This window comes from Buceros rhinoceros, unplaced genomic scaffold, assembly GCF_000710305.1.
Source record: "Buceros rhinoceros silvestris isolate BGI_N320 unplaced genomic scaffold, ASM71030v1 scaffold14710, whole genome shotgun sequence".
NCBI classification, from domain to species: domain Eukaryota; kingdom Metazoa; phylum Chordata; class Aves; order Bucerotiformes; family Bucerotidae; genus Buceros; species Buceros rhinoceros.
The window spans coordinates 64,585-84,949 of NW_010388025.1; the positions used below are offsets into that span (position 1 = coordinate 64,585).

General features: G+C 36.0%; 1 protein-coding gene across 1 annotated transcript in view; it reads left to right on the top strand.

The window, feature by feature from the left end:
- Positions 1 to 20,365, top strand: part of SLC4A7 (solute carrier family 4, sodium bicarbonate cotransporter, member 7) — a 61,806-nt gene that overhangs the window by 37,261 nt on the left and 4,180 nt on the right. The window contains exons 10-24 of the mRNA XM_010144521.1: positions 1,549 to 1,636; positions 3,255 to 3,401; positions 4,424 to 4,527; positions 6,065 to 6,239; positions 8,594 to 8,727; positions 9,250 to 9,495; positions 11,442 to 11,547; positions 13,409 to 13,570; positions 14,540 to 14,653; positions 14,818 to 14,979; positions 15,225 to 15,476; positions 17,557 to 17,625; positions 18,057 to 18,230; positions 18,573 to 18,704; positions 19,470 to 19,567. Coding sequence (XP_010142823.1) covers positions 1,549 to 1,636; positions 3,255 to 3,401; positions 4,424 to 4,527; positions 6,065 to 6,239; positions 8,594 to 8,727; positions 9,250 to 9,495; positions 11,442 to 11,547; positions 13,409 to 13,570; positions 14,540 to 14,653; positions 14,818 to 14,979; positions 15,225 to 15,476; positions 17,557 to 17,625; positions 18,057 to 18,230; positions 18,573 to 18,704; positions 19,470 to 19,567 — 2,163 coding nt within the window. The remainder of the gene's footprint in view (positions 1 to 1,548; positions 1,637 to 3,254; positions 3,402 to 4,423; positions 4,528 to 6,064; positions 6,240 to 8,593; positions 8,728 to 9,249; positions 9,496 to 11,441; positions 11,548 to 13,408; positions 13,571 to 14,539; positions 14,654 to 14,817; positions 14,980 to 15,224; positions 15,477 to 17,556; positions 17,626 to 18,056; positions 18,231 to 18,572; positions 18,705 to 19,469; positions 19,568 to 20,365) is intronic.

Here is a 20,365-nt window from a genome sequence, read left to right on the forward strand (position 1 = left end):
GAAAGAGTCCAGTAAGTCTGAAAGTCTGTCTAATCTGAAGCTCTGCTCTTTGCATACAAAGACTCTGTATGTGAATAACCTAGGTGGTAGAAAAACTTATTTTTTAAAATATATGCCCACACGTACGTGATTGACACTGGGTAACCCATCTGCAGCTAATACATTGAATCAGTTTTCAATCTACAATATGACATCCAGCCTGGTGCACCCACCCCCCAAAAATCATGGGTCTCACCAGTATGCTGTGGTTATATTTGCCACAGATCATCCAAATGTCAAAATGCAGCTCCCATGATGAAGATAGCAGATCATTTCATCAGTTATCATGGAGAACACTTCATTTTCTGTTCATGTTGATGTATTGGGTTGTTCTGTGGTGTTTGGCTTAAATTTGTACATTTATGTTTTTTGGTGTTTTTTTAACGTTTATCTTTGTAATTTTTCAGCTTATACACTAATGAAAGGCAAAAATAATCTCAGCAGTGTTCTTAAAAATAGCTGTGGGAATTTTCAGAGGGTAATTGATGTTAATGCTCATAATGTTTCTTGGAAAATTCCAGAATTTCTACATACACATTATTGTATTAATGTAGCTAAAATTGCCATGTCCTAAATTTCATAAATGATATAGACTTGCAGATTTGGAATAGCATACTTGATTCTGAAGATACAGTCTCCGTATTAGTTAGGATAGTCAAACTGTAAAAGAAAAAATATCATTGAGTTCTCGTACTGTGAGGTGAAAGAAGGTGCCACTTTTTTCAAGTGTGTTGTACTTAGGAACGTCATTTTCATGGAGTATAGGAAAAAGGTTGCCAAAAGAATTATTATCAAGATTTCACTCTGTGGTTTGTATCCTTTGATAAGATGCTAGTCCTGCTCAAGTTAAAAAAAAAAAAAGTGGCAACTCTTACTGTGATTGGAAATTGAGACTGTCTGTAATGTATGCTGTGACCCACCTCCAGGCTGGATTCCCTTCTCAAAACATCACCTTGACCTTCTTCAGTGTTCAAAGTGCAGGTTCCCTTTCTTTCCACTGCCACAGGACCGGGATACGCCTATATGAATATGCCCAGTGCATTGCTTGAAGTTTATCTGTTCGCAATCGCTGTGTGACATACCCAGCCACAGACAGAGGAGTTTAGCTCCCATGAAGAGGTGATGATCAGACTAGAGCAGATCATAGAATTAGGACCTCACTTAAGGGGTCTTTGCCAGTGGGAATGTCAGAAAGGCTTATAATCCAGAGGGAATACTACTTGAGCTCTAGTCTGTGAATTTCTGCTACATTTAAGGCATTGCAAGAAGCTGAAAAATTAGGCTTAATTTGGAAGATTTCAGAGTAGATTTGGTTCAGGATTTGAGTTCTTTCTAGTAATGACTTTGAGGCGAGTCTTTTCTTAGTCTTGCAGCTGTCTTTTAGATCTGAAGTGGTGAAGAGGATATTTTTACTTCACCACTAAATTTTCTTCAAACTTTAGTTTGGAAGAACCCTCTGAATACATTCAAATGAGTCAGCCGTATTCATCTCGATTGCTTTCGCCACAGGTTTTTGTTTTTGTTGCTGGGACCAGCAGGAAAAGCTCCACAGTATCATGAAATTGGAAGATCAATAGCAACACTTATGACAGATGATGTGAGTGATGTATTTTAAACGCTTGTAGTTAAAGAAGACTAGAATAAAGTATTTGCTGACTGTTTTCAATAAAAACATGTTCTGGAGTGATAGGTTAAAGAACATCAAACTGATTAAGTGAAGAACTGTAAACTTAGCAGTGGACTAGCTAATGGTAAATTAACTTTTCCCCTTGTCTTTCTTGAAGAAATCCTAAATGTATTGCTGAGAAAATATCTTAGTTTTAGCATATAAATTTCCTTTTTTGTGTTAAATTAGAAAATAGAACTATTAAGTAAAATTGTGTCTGATACCAGTCAGTGTATCTTGAAAAGAACACAGTAAACTGCGTAAGCATTCAGGACAGAAAATTTAAGAATGTGTGTGATTGAGTCATCACAGATATTTTTTTTTTTTATCAAAGCAAGGTCAAATGATTAAAATTAGAGTTTCACTAGGCATTTGAAGTCATACGCTTAGAGCCCTTGTTTTAAAGAGCAGAGGGGAATCAGGATTTTTTTAAGTCATCTTACTGAGCAAAATTAGAATGTTTTAATTCTGACTTTGCATTGAGCGCCACCTACTGAATTGTTGATAATTATTAGGATTATCTAGAAGAAATTCTAATACTCTCTTACTCTGGAACAATTCAAAGGTTGGAAATGTAAAGCAGAAATCGATCATTTTACAACGGAGGAACTAGTCTCAGTGAATGCACTGGGAGAACTTAATTTAGTGAGTTTAATTCACTGAGCTTTGTCCTGTGTGAGAACTTAATAGAAGCTAAAATATTAAAAGCAAAAGCTTTTAATATTTTTTAGGAATACTGTAGCTCACTGAAATAGAAAAATATAGATTACTCAGTGGTCTAAAAAGACTTAAATAGACTTAAGTTCTAATCTATAGTTAGGAGACTTTAATTTTCAGGTCTTTAGACATGAACAGATCAGTCTTCAAATGCACAGAAGAAATTTAGGATCACCTTATGCAAACAGATTTTCGGTATAAGACAAGCATTTTGTTTTCTCTGTGTGTGTAAAATGTGTCTTGGGGTTCAGGCTGTTTTTTTTTTTTAAAACTACCTGTTTGTCAATTCAGAGTTTGTGTCGTAGTAGTCTGTGAAATGGCGTGGGGTTTTTTTGGGTCATAAGAGGATTGTGTTCATGTGCTTTTTAAGCAGTTTTTAAAAATTAATTAAGCTAGAGGTGTACAAATGGAGTTCTTACTCATAATAAAAACTTGTGGTAAGTAATAAACCCCAGAAGTCTGAAGGTTATTTAAAGTATGTATGTCTTGATTTAGCACAGCATAGTGGCACAGTGGCTGTTGGGCAGTATTGTTCAGGCAACAGTACATGAACTTGATTTACTGAATATTGAAGATTAACTTTTTAATTAATTTTAGAAATGAACTCCGAAGAGATTTTGAGTTTGCAGATAGAACTTCCTTATTTTATGTTTCATAGGGGTGTGCATACAGGTAGTTCTTCATGCAAAAGTGTCCAAGTAAAAGCCTAAATTTTGAAGACTTTAAAAAATTTCCCACGCCTTTTTAAAAATAATGAAGTGTTCCTTATAATCAGTTTCTTCTTAAAAAAAAAAAAAAAATAAAATGAATGTCGGGTACCTTCTTCTTGTAGGTTTTCCATGATGTTGCCTATAAGGCAAAAGACCGAAATGATTTGTTGTCAGGAATTGATGAATTTTTAGACCAAGTGACAGTCCTGCCTCCAGGAGAATGGGATCCATCTATACGAATTGAGCCACCAAAAAGTGTTCCTTCCCAGGTAAAAGAAAAAAAAAGTCCAGTAGAGAGTGCCATAATTTTTACTTTGAAAATGCCATTTCCAAATATAAGTAAATTGTGTACCGAGTATAAATTTCAGTAAAGCATCAGGAAAGCCCCCACATCCATTTGGAAGAAAAAGCAGATTGGCCATTTAAATAAAAAATAATAAAGAAAAGTGTTAATCAATTTCCTCCTAGCCTTTTAAGTAAATTGTATTTGCTATATTTCCTTTTGTAGTACTGAAATGAATTCATGTGAGATCTACAATTGGTCCAAAACTGTGCCTGAGTTTATAGTATAAATTTTATTATTCATCTAGCTATGATCAGCAGAAGTATTGTTATTCTTATGAAACCTTTCATCTGTTTACATTTCAGTCAGTGTTTTAATGTTTATTCTCGAAGATCCTGAGGCTACCAGTTATTTCCAAAATAAGCAGAGGTGGGGTTGGGGGTGAGTTGGAGGATGTGTGTTTTGGAAGGCAAGCTTGGTGAAGAAATTTATGAGGAGATAGTGAACACCTTGCTGAATAGGGGAAATGACTTCTCATTTGTACTCCAGCTAAATACCATGTATGTCGTTAAGTGAGGTCAGTTCCTGTTAGAAGCTAGAGACTTCTGCTTGAGATATGAGTAAGGAAAAAAAATGTCTTAAAGAGTTCTAGTCTTCATGGTTGAGCCTCTGCCGTGTCTTGGAAAGTAGGCTTTGTTTCATCGTGTTCATTTCTTGTAGAAAGAAGGAAGGTTAATACTGTTGTGCAAGTTACTAATAATCTTTTTGGGAGTGACGTGCAATTCTAGTTGTGTGTGCTCAACAAAAGATGAATCTGGCAAATGAAGGACTACTGACAAGATGGGAATATGAAAAAGGTTGGGAAGGGCATAGAATCTTTGCATGCTGTCTTCGAATTATACTTTTTAGTGTAAAAGTGGTCTCAAACCATGATTTTTCTTTTTTTTTTTTTTTTTTTTTTTTTTTTTTTTTTTTTTTTTTTTTTTTTTTTTTTTTTTTTTTCTGTAGGAGAAAAGGAAGTTACCTAAATTTCCAAATGGATCTACTCCTGCAGGAGAGCCTCTCAAAGAAGAAGGCCACCACGCTGGACCTGAACTTGAGAGAACTGGAAGGTGTGTTCACTTCCCTAAATACTAGTTAAATACAGAATGAAATAAAAGTCAGAAGTTTTCACAGTTTTTAATGGCATTGGAACATAAAAAAATCATGGTATTAGAGCACATCCTTTTTCCTTTTCAAGTGTTGGATTCTTGCCTATAAATGCTAATCTGCTTAAAGCATTTTCAAGCCTGTGGCAATGTTTCTCAACACATGGGTGAAGGATTTCATATAAGATGCTGCCTAATTTAACTAACTGATTTTTAAGAGTTGAGTTTTAATTTTTAATTATCAAGAGCATGCAGTTATCATAATTATAGCAGGAATATAAAATTTTTAGTATTGGGCTAGACACTAAAAATTTCCAGTAATGCAAACTTGTTTTACTCAATGTGTAAGAAATGGAACAACAAGGAATATACAATGGCAAAAAATACTTTGATTAGGTTTTTTTGTTTTTTCTTTTAGATCTAAAGTAAAATTGAAGGAAATTCTTTCAGTTGAATTGCATTGTTGTTCTCTGTTAATTCTGAAGTACTTGCCAAAAACCCACCGTGCTGGAAATATCTGGTTAAGATTAAACTTTCATATCTCGTATGAGAGAGTAGATTAAATCATCTGAGAAATTCTGGAAAAGATGTACAGTGTTGTTATACCCAAAATAATAAACTTCCAAATGAAATGCATGTTTCTGATACCTTTGCAAGAAGGAATTTACAACACTTGTGTTGATTCTTACCATTTTGGCTTTGTTACACTTTTTGCCTTTTTGCAGACAATGTGTGGAGCTGAGAAGTCGATTTCTGCCCACAGAATTATCTATAGATGAGGCTATTTTTCTTCAGAATGGAATTTTTTTTAAATAATTCAAAATAAAATAAAATTTTTGAAAGTGCAAAATTGCTCCTAGTATTTTGGAATCTTGAAATTTTTTTTTGGAAACTACCAAAAGCTTTTTAAGTTCAACTTACCCAGTTGAACTGACTTATATCTGTTTGGTTTTTCTGCTTCCATTTGTAGAATATCTTTACTTCAGATGAAAACACTGTTAATAATAATAGACCTAAATTTATTTATGGACCTAGCCATATGTATGTAGAGAATTCACGTAAAAACCCCACAATTGCTTACTGGAGTAGTTACATTGAAATGTATCAATGCAGTGGTCTTGGTTGAGGTTTAGCATGTTTCTTCTTGTTCGCATATTTCTTCTTGTTCCTTGTTTTTGAATATCATAAGACAGATTTGACTTAAAACGTTATTTAGGTAAAATCATTTGCAAATACATGTTTTCAGTATCTAGCCCATATAAAAAAAATACCTAGCCAGCTTTTTAAAATGCAGATAACCTGTTTGATTATATTTGGAATACCTCTGAATTGGAATAGATAAGATTCTCATTTACATGTTAAAATATTATGCTTTAATCTGGATTATGAAATAGATAATTTGTGCTGGCAATAGGCACTGGCAATCATGTGTAGCCCATAGTTTTGAACTAGCTAGAATCCTTTAGTGTACAGTTTGACGAGTTTCATCTCACCTATTTAGGCTTTTTGGTGGTTTGATACTTGACATCCAAAGGAAAGCACCTTTTTTCTTGAGTGACTTCAAGGATGCATTAAGCCTGCAGTGCCTGGCCTCGATTCTTTTCCTATACTGTGCCTGTATGTCTCCTGTAATCACTTTTGGAGGGCTCCTGGGAGAAGCTACACAAGGCAGAATAGTGAGTACAAAGAATGGTAGTGGCCAGGCTTTTAGACCTTCAGAGGCAAGTCACTGTGTGCATTTGTCTCATTTATTTATACTTGTATTTGAAGAGTTTACCCACAGCACTTGATTAGCCTGCCCCAAGGCAGATCTTCCCCAAAAGGTAATTGCTGTGGAAAATGTGGGGAACCCATGTGAACAGGAGAAGATGCACAGTGGAGGTAAAAAATGTTTATCCTGCCTTATTGGATGAATGGCTTCATGAATTGAGAAAAGGCTTGCATTGCCTTCTTTTTGGCTACTTAAAAATAACGAACATCAGTAAAGGTGCACCATCCCACTAGGCCTACTTTAGGCAAAGTCAGAGGCTCAAGGTGGATAGCCAAGAACATGTACTGGCCTTGAGTAGTAGGCCTACAAGGATGATAATGCCTGCAGTATGTGGGTAGCGGTCAATTGTGTATTTAAGTAACGGACAAGATATGCTTAAGCTTTTACTAATGGTATGTTGTTAACATAATAAGGTTTATGAGCAGAAAATACTCTTAAACAGCTTGAATATAAACCATACATGTACAAAATTTTGGTAGTCTTATGCTGGGCAGTAGATAACACCAGCACCTTTTTAACCAAAATATTGCTGCACTTTGGTTTTTGGAGCAGAGAAAGAATAACATCTAACATCAGCAATGTTAGTAACTTAGTGTTTGTGTCAATTGGCTTGTGAGTAAAATAGTTTGAAGTGTATTTTCTGTTTTTAAATCTATTGCAAGAAACAAGGCCCTATTTGGGGGGAGGGAAAGATGTATTCAGACACGTTCTTTAGAAATTTTAAGATTTTGGTAAAGCATATGGTGCTATAAAATTATTCTTGATATTTAGATCAAGTTTTTAAGCATGTACTACATTAAAATTCAGTTAACTATTTTATCTCTCTTAAGTAATGCTGTTGATTCAGATTTTTGCATATTCATGTAGCGCTTCAAGCTGATAGCAAATACAGAAATTAATTGTCTTTTCTGTGCACCGTTTTTGCCACTCAGTGTAGGAATAGTTATCAAAATGTCGATATAGTTGTTGAATGTACGTCATGTATAGTTATGAATATATGCTCCTTTTAAAGCTTGATTCTTAAATGCCTTCTTTCTTTTAGCTATCTGGAATTGTTTGCAGGTTTGTTCCTGCCTTCAGATACTTGGTGTGCATCATTGAATATAAAATTTAGTTACTGCACACTCATGTTCAAGCACAGTAGCTGACATTGTAAGGTACACAGTTTGTGTTTGAAACCTTCCCTCACATTCCCAGAGGTCATCATCTCCACAGTACTGCTGTCCCTGCCACCCTGATTGAGAGCCCCAAGGTTAATGCATTGACTAACTGAAAGCACTAATTCAAAGTTGGTAGAGCAAGAGACTGGGATTATTATATGTTCATGTAATTTTTTTTCCCCTAATGTAAAGAACAAAGGACTTGTTTTTTAATAGCCCCAGTTCAGCAAAATGTTTTGCCCAATTTTATATGCTTTCCTGAACTTGAGCTTAAGTTTGCATAAATACTGTTTTCTTAGGCTTGCGTAATTGCAAAATGGCAAACACTTAAAGATTTTACCAGGAACCCTTTAATCTGTAGACCATGACTTCTCCTGTTTGTAAATGCAGCAGATAACAATTTTCAAGCAACTTTAATATCATTTTGGTGTCTAAAAAGTCCTGCCCCTCTCTTCTGAGGAGCATTGCAACATTTTTTAGCAGAAAAGGTTCTAGTAAAGCACTTAATTCAAGAACTGAAGTAGATATCTTACTTCAGTAAAAAGAAATGCATTACCAGGTGGGACACTGGTTTACTCTCATCTATTTTTGGTGTCATGTATACATAAACCAGCATTGTTCAGTAATGTCCCCTGCACCTTCGCCTGTCAGTTTTTTCTTTTGTAATGCTTGGTTGACTGATGCAGGTTTGATATGGCACACCATATCATGTTTTGGTACAGGTATGTTGCAGTATATGTATATATTTTCTTTGCAGAGTCAGGTAATTCCTTCCTTAAACTAAATGTTGAGTAACTTTTTTTTTTTATTTGTAGTAATTGTTGATATGTTTTCCCTTCATAGCTAGCAGGGCTAGTAACTCATTCTCTTGGTTTCGGATGGCTTTGTGTTTCTCAGGAGTGACACTTTCAAAATCTTTTGTCCATGGTATTGTTACTGCAAAAATACAGTGTCTCAAACATCAGTATTAATTGCAATATTTTTACATCTTGTCTTGTTTCTCAGTTAATGCATCTCAATACTGTATTTATGCAGATGTGATGCTAAACGTTAACTTGAAAGGCAGCACAATGACAGCAGTTTCTTTTCCTCCAAACAGAGTGCAATAGAGTCTCTCTTTGGAGCCTCATTAACTGGGATTGCCTATTCTCTCTTTGCTGGTCAACCTCTTACTATTTTGGGGAGCACCGGACCAGTTCTAGTATTTGAAAAAATATTATTTAAATTTTGCCGGTAAGTGACATTTGTAGAAATTAGTTTGATGCATTTTCTAGCTTGTTAGAGTAGCTGTAATTGAAAGCAGATGATTATTAAAGTGAGCGTCTATGAAAATGTAAAGGCAGTAGACTGAGAGATGGATGTGGTTTGGCAAAGGTGTGAGACAATGGTGAGCCTTAACGAGAAAATCATTGATTACGTTCTGACTGTGTGAAGATGATGGCCTTAATTCTGCAAGGGTAAACAGGGATTTATCTGCCTTCTAGGAGAAAGCATCTAAATAATTCTGGAATGATCATTCCCATGATGCTTCCTAAGCCTAGGTAGTTGCACCCTCAATCCTCGAAACACCTTGCAGTGTTGCTTTGCTTTGGTAGAAGATGAGAGAGAAAAGTTTCTGCTTCCTATGGAACTAACGTCAAGGATGAGAAAAGTGATGAGTACCGATAGAGCTTGGCCACAGTATCTGTTTTCGAATAGAATATACTATAGGTGACTTCTGGCTCAGTTAATATTTTTGTTTGTTTCTTCATACAGGGATTATGGTCTGTCCTACCTCTCTCTGCGAACTAGCATTGGTCTGTGGACTGCATTTTTATGCATAGTGCTTGTAGCCACAGATGCCAGCAGCCTTGTGTGTTACATCACTCGGTTTACTGAGGAAGCTTTTGCAGCTCTTATATGCATCATATTTATTTACGAGGCATTGGAAAAGCTTTTTCATTTAGGAGAAGTGTACGCCTTCAATATGCACAATGATTTGGATAAACTGACTTTATATTCGTAAGTACCAAGTTTCTATCTGTTAGTAAAATACATGTGGGAATGTTTATAGTATGGAGACATACCGTGTAATAAACTGTAATATGTGCCTGTCAGTAGAAGGATAGGAGTAGTGTTTGGGATGGTATGGGCATGAGAAACCTCAGAAAAATTGTGTTCAGGATGCTGCGGAATTAATTTTCTGTCAGCTATGGGTGGTTGGAAGGGATAAGGGGCTGTGATAATGCCTGCTTTAATTGCAGCTTTATTAAAGGTCAGCCTGGAGATGGGAGGTCAGAACAAGAATTCTACCTTGATACTTCTAGAAATGAGTGAGGATTATTTCCAGGTGGCTGAGGCATGCAGAGCTTCTGGAGAGAAGCTCTGGTGAGACTCCTCCTGGAATACTGTGTCAAGCTCTGGACTCCTCACCACAAGACAGACATGGACCTGTTGGAGAGGGTCCAGAGGAGGGCCGCAAAAATTATTAGAGGAATGGAGCACCTTTGCTGTGAAGAAAGGCTCAGCGAGTTGGCATTGTTGAACCTGGAGAAGAGAAGGCTCCAGGGAGACCTTATTTCAGCCTTTCAGTACTTAAAGGGGGCTTATAAGAAGGGTGGGGACAGTCAATTCAGCAGGGCCTGTTGCAACCAGGCAAGGGGTAATGGTTTTAAACTAAAAGAAGGCAGAAATTTTTTTACACTAAGGATGGTGAAACACTGGTGCAGGTTGCCCTGGGAAGTGGTAGATGCCCCATCCCTGAGAACTTTACAGCTCAGGCTGGACAGGGCTCTGAGTGACCTGATCTAATTGAAGATGTTTCTGCTCCCTGCAGGGGAAGGTTGGTCTGGATGATCTTCAAAGGTCCCTTCCAACCCAAACCAATCGATGATTTTGCAGCTTTCACATACTGTGAATAGGGAGTTAACATCTTTAAACAGTATTACTTTCTACTGTAATTATGGAGAATACTTATTGAAAAAATAATTTTTAAGAGAGAGGAGAATAATAGAAAATACAGTACAGTTGTGTTTTATTCATTCCTGGCTAAGAACAACTATTAGATCTATTCATCACAGTAACTAGCAGTAAAACTATGAGTACTAAATTAACTTTTTTCTTTTAAGGAATGCAATAAGCAAGCTATTTAGATGTATCTCTTTTGTATTTTTGGGTTCTGTGGCAGTTTTATATTAGCTACCTATGGTGGGTTGACCTTGGGTGGATGCCAGGTGCCCACCAAGCTGGTCTATCACCGCTCCTTCTCAGCTCAGAAGAATATGATTAAATGTTTGTGGTTCAAGATAAGGACAGGGAGTTCACTCAGCAATTACCATCATAGGCAAAAATAGACTTGATTTGAGGAAACTTCAATTATGATTTGAATGATAAAAAATAATTTAAGTTTGAATCATTATGGGATGTTATGCTGCGTGGAAATCACACAGTGAAATTTTTGCATGGTCATAGAAAACTATTTGTAATGTTAGTCCAACTGTATAGAAATCTTTAGAAGTAACACAATATATGTTACTATAGGGTTATTGGAAGGTGCTGTTATTTGGTTTTTTATCTTCATCTTTTTATTCATGATAAGTAGAAATCTGTGTATATTATCTATTTAATTTTTTTTCAGGTGTCATTCTATTTAAAAACTGGAAAATCAATCATATAGTTAAATCAGCATCTTGCCTGGTTCTGATTCTTTAAAATACATAGTTTGGGTTTTTTGATTCAGTCTGTTCAAACCTCCTGAGCAGCTGCTGCTTTGATTCTTCATTTCTCCCATTCTCCCAATAATCCTAGTTCATATCATATAAGGAGGAGTCTTGTACTTTGCTTCTTTTGTAGAAGGTTGGGCTAAACTGGTTTAAACTCTTCAGGATTTTTGGAATTACTGGATATTGCTGCATTTTGGCATATATGGCTTAAAAGCATGTAATTTTTTTTTTTTCCCTTCTCTTAAGATGTGTGTGTTCTGAGCCTGAGAAACCCAGCAATGAAACTTTGCAGGTGTGGAGGAGTATGAATAAGTCTGTGGAAAATATAGCGTGGAGTAACCTTACTGTTTCTGTGAGTATCTAAATTCTGTGTCTGTGTGTATGTATGTATAAGAAAAGAAATACCCACACGCTACCAGTCTTGATGAATATTTTTCATCTGGTTTCTTTCTTGATTTGAACTTGGACTGTTTTCTTTAAAACTGTATTTTTAACTCTTTTGTTTTTATTCCTCTCATAACGCTTAAAACAGTCATTGTAGTGGTTTGGATGAACAAGTCTGTAGCAGTAAATGCTAATACCATGTGTCTGCACAAGGTAACCACTGTAACCCTGGGAGACAGAACAGTCTTCTTTCTGAAGTGCGTATGAATCTGCTGAGGTGGATAAGCAGGAGATTGCTTCTGTCAGTTTCCTGGAGAGGATGAACAAATATTTTTAAGATGATGTGAAGATAGAACCTGCGGTTAAAATGTGGTAGCAAACACATTTCATTAGTTTGTCAGACATTGGTATAAAGCTTCAACAGAATCAAAGAAGCTACCTAAATATTCACTGGAAGAAAATAATTATTTAGAAAATTGCAGGTTAAAAGAAAAGAGGAAGAGATATTTGGAGGAACAGGTTTTGGAAGCATTACCTCTTGAAATGGGTATTTCCTAACAACACCTAATTTTGTGGGTAGGTGAAGAGGAGGAAAGTTATTATGTGGAAGTGATGCTGCAGGCTTCACTTTGGGAAGAAACATTTTTGCTGATTAGAGGTTGCTTGGGTGGGATTCAGTTGCCTAAACACAGCTGTCTACAGCTGCTCTGCATACTCTGGCACCCGTTTTCCACCTGCATCTTGAATGATTTGGATCTGCTATAGATTTTGTGTTGCATTTGCCAGCTGCGCCTGCCTACTGCAGCCATCCTAGGCTGTCTGAAGTGGCAGTAGAAACCTGTTTGTGGGCTATCCTGTGTGTAAGCCTAGGCATTCACACTGAAAATAGAAAGTGTTTTGCACAGCAAAAACACTGTGAAAAACCTCAGTGCTTTATGTGAGTTTTAGCTGTGGTGTTTTCTGTGTATCACCAACTGCTCCTAGTTACCATAATCACCTAGGATGGCCGTTTCTCTTGAATTTAATTTTTATATTTATTTTTTGTAATTTTTCATTCTCTTCAGCTTCTTTAGCCTTCCCAAAGAGACAGAACTGATATAGGTGCTTATACTCAAAGTAGATTACAATGGGGATAATTTTTGTCTTAAGTTCAGTTTTTGATAAATTAACCTGTTTAAAAACTAGGTTGTGGCATTGCTGCTTCTAACTATTTGATTTATTGGCTTGTTGTTTTCTTGTACTCCTTGTATCTGCTTTAATTCTTTTCTTAGCATTTCAGTGAGCCTTTTGGATAGGAATCAGCTGACTGTTTTCTCTTTTATTCAAATCCATTATTTACAGTGCTTCTCTACTAGAAATGTTTTTCTCACAGTTGTTAATTTCATTTTGTGAGAGTCTGTTTTGTCCTTAACTGTATTAGGACAAAACAAAGTCAAGCATAAAGACGTGGGAGAAACTTAGGAGAGGCTTTTTTGTTTGTTAGCTTGAAAGTTAATGTTGGATAGTCTGCTTTTCCTGGGCTTAGTCCTTAGTCTTTATTTATACATTCAGTTTTGTGATGCTTTGAGGAATAGAATAGAAATAAGCTGAATGTAAAGAAGTTGTTTATTCTTGGGCATCCTGAAATAATCAGTGCTGGCTACTGTGGCTCTTCTGGAACAGACATCACACTTTTTTTAGCATTTCAGGATGAGGTGGTGATGAAGGAAGGAAACATCTTTTGGGATTGTGAAAGTTCTTGAATGTGTTTTATGTTGAAAAGCTACAAGTCAGGTTGAAGGTACTATATGAATAAAATGTAGAAATTTAAGGAATTTCTCTCTTTCTAGGAATGTTTAAGATTTCATGGTGTGTTTCATGGATCAGCCTGTGGCCATCATGGACCATATATTCCAGATGTTCTCTTCTGGTCTGTCATATTATTCTTTACAACATTTTTCCTCTCCTCTTTCCTTAAGCAATTCAAGACCAAACGCTATTTCCCAACTAAGGTAATTTTGATTGGAGATTATTGTTATCTTGTGATAAATATATTAGTATAATTTATAGAAGTTGAATTTTCTTTTTTGTTTCAGAACTTCATATTGAGAGATTTCTTTTAAGACAGAAAAAGAAAGTTAAAACAGCAAATTATCTAATTATTAAGAAATGAAGACATTAGAGGAAAATTCAGAAAATTCAGTGCTTACTCTCCTATAGTTACAAGATGTTCTAAATGTTAGACCTAAGCAGTCTATCTCACCATATTAATGGGTATTGCCAGGTATCATTTGGAGAGATAATGCTGCTGCTGTTTTCTTCACCTTAGTCGTAGAGAACAATTGATTGCTTTTTCCACACTGCTAATGTGTGAAGGGTTCTGAGCGGTTCCTCAGGGGATTGTTATTTCTGATAGAGACTAATACAGCGATTATCCTTGGATTGATTTGTACAGCTTACTTCTGTTAGCCAAAATAAAGTGTTAGATTTTCCATAAATCTCAGTTCATCCTTCCAATGCATCCCTGATGTTTAAGTCACCTTCGATAACCTGAATCTGTTGCAAATTATCCTCCTTCTGTCTATTAAAGCATCAAAAGTCTCAGTATTGATTTCAGAACAATTCAGTGATGTTACTGAATTAAGCTAGAGGATAGCTGTGGTGACGCAGCCTCCTAGTGGGGTTGAGGGAACAGGAAGATGAGGAGGGAGTTATTTTAAGTAATTTGCTTCTTGCGGTAGATCACTTTTAAATTAGATAATAGGATGAACAGTTGTACAGAATACTTACCTCCTGCAGCTTTGTATTATGCTGGCAGGCAGCTTAAATTTTAGGATAAAAGGAGAAAATATATACAGTGTTCAGTGGTGTAGTACAGTATAGATAGACTTCACTATTCATAGGGCACAAAAATTGTCTTTCTAAACACGCAAATTATAGTGATGAAAAAGCAAAGGTTAACACAAGTCTTTTCTTTGTAGGTGCGTTCTACCATCAGTGACTTTGCAGTATTTCTGACTATAGTAATCATGGTTCTGATTGACTATCTTGTAGGAGTACCATCTCCAAAGCTTCATGTTCCAGAGAAATTTGAAGTAAGAAATAAAACCTTCTAAAAAACTTTAACTTTTTAAATGCTTGCTGTTTCATAGACAGTAGCACAATGGAATTGTATAGAAGCAGAAATTTATCTTTCTTGCTTACAAAGTAGTTGATGAAGTAGTCATTTAATTCTTATGGTTGATGTTTGATTTTTCAGCCCACTCGAAAAGACCGAGGATGGTTCATAGATCCTCTTGGAGGCAATCCTTGGTGGACACTCTTGGTAGCTGCTGTTCCTGCTTTGCTCTGTACCATTCTCATTTTCATGGATCAACAAATAACAGCTGTTATTATAAACAGGAAGGAGCATAAGCTGAAGGTAAAAGTGATTTTTACAAAACTAGTGCTGTGTAAGTAAAATTTCAGATTAATTCTGGAAATGTGTAAAATGTTACCAACAGCTGCTAAATACATGTATGCATTGACTAATACAGAACAAATATACTTTGTGAGTCCACAAAATTACCTAACTTTTGTAGTGACGTGTTATTATTTACCTGCTAATTTATAAACATGGTGTCATATAAAAAGTTGATCAAATAATGTGTTCGATTAATTTTACAGAAAGGCTGTGGTTATCATCTTGATCTGCTCATGGTTGGTGTTATGTTAGGGGTATGTTCCATCATGGGCTTACCGTGGTTTGTTGCTGCAACTGTCCTGTCTATTAGTCATGTTAATAGCCTGAAAGTTGAATCTGAATGTTCAGCACCAGGAGAGCAACCAAAGTTTTTGGGAATCCGGGAGCAGCGAGTGACAGGACTGATGATTTTTGTCCTGATGGGGCTATCAGTGTTCATGACGTCTGTGTTAAAGGTAAAAGACATTTTTTTCCAAAATATTTGTATTTTCATTGTGCTTTTGATTTTAGTATTGTGATTTAGCATTTCATAATGTTAGGAATTTTTTAAGTAAAGTAAGCCTGGACTGATTGCAAACTGCGTTTTCAGTAACAGGTGTTAGTTGAATAGAAATGATGAGGGGAGGTGTAAGAAAATGAAATCTGAGCAAGCTAGAAATGTGAGTAGTGAAGAAAGCAACCTTTGCCCATGTTACTTGATTTCTTGCCAGCTATTTCTTAGTTTCTCTACTCCATGTTACCTTAAATAGTTTTTCTGTAGTTCTTACAGGAGTGCGTAAATGGAGAGAGAAAAGAGGTGTAATAAAGGTATAAAGTTACCTGAGCAGAAGTTATATAATATAGCAGAAGAAACAGCAATAGGTGGTTAAAAAGTGGTCATCAGAAGTGACATTGTTCACTTCCTTTGGTGTTTAAAGAGACAAGATTGTCTTTGTGTATCATCACAGTGTATTAGAGGTTTTGAAGGTTGGATTGTGGCTGCAGTTTATACTTTGTTTATATCCATAGTGCCCTTCTGAAAGGGACTACCAGTCAGTTCAGTTGGCTTTTTGCTCAAATTTCAGTAAAATCCAATCTGCTTCTGCTTTGTTGTTTCAAATCCAATAGTTAAAAAGAGAAATGAAAAGATGGTCTTTTTGTTGTCAAAAGAGCAGATATGGCATAAACTGCATAATTGCAAATACCTTTAAAGAACTTTGTAAAAGTCTGTCTAAAGACAGACCACGAGCAATTTCATGGACAGGTAGCTTCTAATGGCAGTTCAAGTTTGGATAGTGGGAAGAAATAAACCTATGAACACACAGCTATCATTTAGTAATTAGAACCACATACTGTAAATTCTTAGTATTTGACCATTTCTATGTGTTAAAGAAAGTAGAGGTCTGAATACAGTAAGGAAGTGGCAGTTAAAAAAAATGAGTATTCAGATTTGACAGTGTCTGGATGAAAAGATACCAAGAGTTCAGCTGTATAATGCAAACGATCAGAAGAAGAAATGCTGAAATAGATTTATTGCTGCTCAAAAGCAGAAGACAAAGGTGCTGACTGCTGAAACTAGATATCTGCCCACATTTTAACAGCTGATTCTTAGAAACTAACACTTCTATTTTTGATGGAACCAAGGGTAATAGGAAGGGCATTATTACTATTTGCTCTTCATGAAATATGTTTCTTTTTCAATGTGAATGGATGTTACTGTTCAAAAGGAGGAAGGATAATAAAGCCTTGCATCTGTAAGTTGCTGTGCTTTTGTTCCATGTATGGATTTATACTGATTAAGTACTAGTGTGTCAAACTATAGAGTTCGTAGTGAAGGCACTAACCTTTACACATATGTAGTAATGAATCCCTAAGGCATAGTTTTATTCCACACTCTTTAAGTTTCAGTAAAGGTTTTTGTTCAGGCTTGATAGCAGTGTTTTTTTTAAAGATTTCAAATTGTATCGTGGCTGTCCTTTACTAAGAAGTTCCATGAATTCAGGAGCAGAGACAGCATCGCTTGATTTGTGTAGGCTGCAGAGGTTTGAAAGTGCCACTGAAATCAGTGGACAACTTCATTATTTTAGTAATCTTTAAACTGGTCTTCTTATGGAGGATAATTTAGCCCTGAATAATTAGCAGTCTTTCATACCCTGGTAGGTATAGTGAGGTTTTTTTGTTTCATCTGCTCCAGAAATGCAAGATTAGTGATCAAAAGTAAAACTTGATAATCTCAGTACAGTTCCTATCTGACAGCAACATAAAGCAGCACACTTCAAAATACTGTTTGCAACCTAGAAAACCGAATGAATGGGCAGTCAAGATGGAACTGCTTTTTCAGTCCTGGTGATAGCTTTGTTAGCTCTAGATTCTTTAGCTGCTCAGTGGTGCATGTATTTTCTGTATAAATAAAGAGCCACAGACAGCTTTTACAGATTTCACTTCAGTAAAACACAAAGTTAAACATAACTTGGTCTATGTCTTCCACTACTGTGGAGTGCTGTGTTATGCTTGTTGATTCCACAAGTAACTGTCTGGGTGTCTCTTCCTCCCCAGTTTATTCCAATGCCAGTACTATATGGTGTCTTTCTTTACATGGGAGTATCCTCATTAAAAGGCATTCAGGTAAAGTCTGATTTTAATGAACAATTTGCTTTTGCTTAAATGAAAAGGAAATAATAATACATTACTTAATGTGAGTGATAATAAAGTTAGCAAATATTGTCTGAGTAGTATGTAGGATAATTTCCTGAGTATCATGTTCAGATATTTGTTCTTACCATGTTATTCCTTCACTTCTCAGTTCTTTTGCATTTATTCTTTCAGTAGTGTAGCTGACCAGCAAATTTACTCAAATTTTGTAGTAGTAATGAGAGGAGAGGAAAAAACCCAACAAATCAAACAGCCCCCAACTCCGCCCTCATGAATGTTCAGTGTCCTTCATTAGTATTTTATCTGGGATTAACTTACACTTCTGGAGTTCCCTAAAAATGTTTATTTCCTTCTGGAGGGGAAGAAGATAATTAACTGAAGGATGATTTTATTTTTTAATGCAGTTTTTTGACCGTATAAAACTGTTCGGAATGCCTGCCAAACATCAACCAGACTTGATTTATCTACGTTATGTGCCACTCTGGAAGGTCCATATCTTTACAGTTGTTCAGCTCACTTGTCTAGTTCTGTTGTGGGTGATTAAAGCCTCTGCAGCTGCTGTTGTTTTCCCTATGATGGTAAGTTTTCTATTTTACAAATTCATAATTTTCCAAGAGTATGTGCATCATCCAGAATGTCTTCGAAACGTATTTGCTGCCTTAAGAGGGGAGTGGGAAAGAAACAAAACAGCCTGTAGTACCAGTTGTTCATTTTTGAAACGCAAGGACTTTCTGTTTCCTCAAAGTAGCAGTTTAGCTGTAAGTACCTATTGAAAGTGGAATTCATTTAACTTTGTAGTAAGATAACTTGTACTACAAGAAGGGTTTCAGTTAAAGATTCTGTATGTACTGAAAGTACGTGTGCGTTTTTGTTCAATTAAATAGCTTAATATAAATTATTGCATTTACGGTTCCCTTAAGGTGCTAGCGTTAGTATTCATTCGCAAGCTTATGGATCTGTGTTTCACCAAAAGAGAGCTTAGCTGGCTTGATGATCTTATGCCAGAAAGTAAAAAGAAGAAAGAAGATGACAAGAAGAAAAAAGAGAAAGAAGTAAGTGTGAAAACAATCAAACCAAGCATGTTGTAAATTACTATTTCAACTAAATTGAATGAGATGTAAAAGAAATCGAGATGGCCTGAACACATGATTTTTATACCAAATATACATTTTAAATTTCTTTATTAATGAGATTTATTGCTAGAGGAACTATTACTGGCAATAAAGTTGAGGAAAAGTCACTGTTTCAGTGATGGTTTTATGAACTATGGCTCTTACTTGTGATTAAAATTAGGAAGCAAAGTGCAAAGAAGCAGTTTTTATCACAAAATGTTGTTTTCTTTGTCTTTCATCAGATAGGAAGCTGAGAAAAGGGAGACGGAGGGAAAAGTAGTGGATTAGGGATCCTTACCCTGCTTAAATTATTCACAGACCTGTTCATCATATCGGGAATATTTTACTTGTGTGTGTTTGCAGGGCTGTAGTTAAAACCAACTGCTAGTTACCAATAATATAGTAAAATAGTTGTATAACTTATATAACTTCTCCATAAAAGTCCTTCCTACCTGCACACCGGATAGCTGAATTCCTTACAGAGCTTGTAACACACACCTTCCTGTTCCACTCTCCTCCCACCCCCGCGCCTGACCTGGGTGAAACAATTCTAAGAAAAAAAAGTCTTAAGCTGTATCACCCATATTCAACTCCAGTACCTCCAGGGAAGTACCACCTACCCCTATGGAAATTAACTGTCAGCATGAGATACTGCTGTGATTTCTGCTGCATGAGGAATTTAACAGACTTACTTGGAATTTACAGGAAGCAGAGAGAATGCTTCAGTCAGGGGACAGTGAAAGTGTACACCTTGCATATGGAGAAGCAAATCTGAGTTTTCCTGTAAAAGCCCTAAAATACAGGTATAATAAAATGTTAGTCTTTTTAGAGTTGTTTTTAATCATGTACTGTAATTTGCGTTGTATTGACTGTGTATGAATTGAATTAATTTTTTTCCCTAAGCTTGTAACTTGACCACTTTGGGAAATATGAAGGTGTATCTCATGATGCTATAGTAGCTTTTGAATGTTGCATTATTCTTTAAAACTGCATCTTAATTATACATTTACATGACCATCTTGAACAGATCAGATGACTCAGTTTCGACCAGCTGTACCCAAAGTGAAGAAGCTTCCTTGGTCAGGTTTTGTGGAATACTTGTGTGTTACCATGCATGAAATACTGAATATCAAGCAACTAATAACATCAGTTGAGCCGTGTGTTTACCAGCCACTTGGATTTTTCAGAAAAAGTCTAAGTGAGCAGTTCTTTGAAGGTTTATTTACGTAAGGGCAAAAGTCTGTAATTTCTGTGATGCAAAAAAACCCTTTTTATAAGCAGCTGGTTTTACTTTTAGAAAATGACCTTTTAATGTGAGGACAGGGTTACCATTCTCTTCCAGAAAAGGAAGTGGTGGAATTTCACTGACGGAAAGTTTCTTCAGCCCTGGAAAGTGGGTTGTCTCAGTCTGCATCTCCCTTACTGGGCATGTATTCAGCTGAGTTGTTAGGTATTCTATACACACCTAGAGCTTGCTAGGGTTTTTTTTTCCTCTCTAATACTAAGGGTTCCTGGGCTAAAAAATGTTCTTATGGATCTAGGATAGTGTCAGCTCTATCCTGATTTGGGTTGGGAACAGGCAGGTTTTTGACTGGACAGAT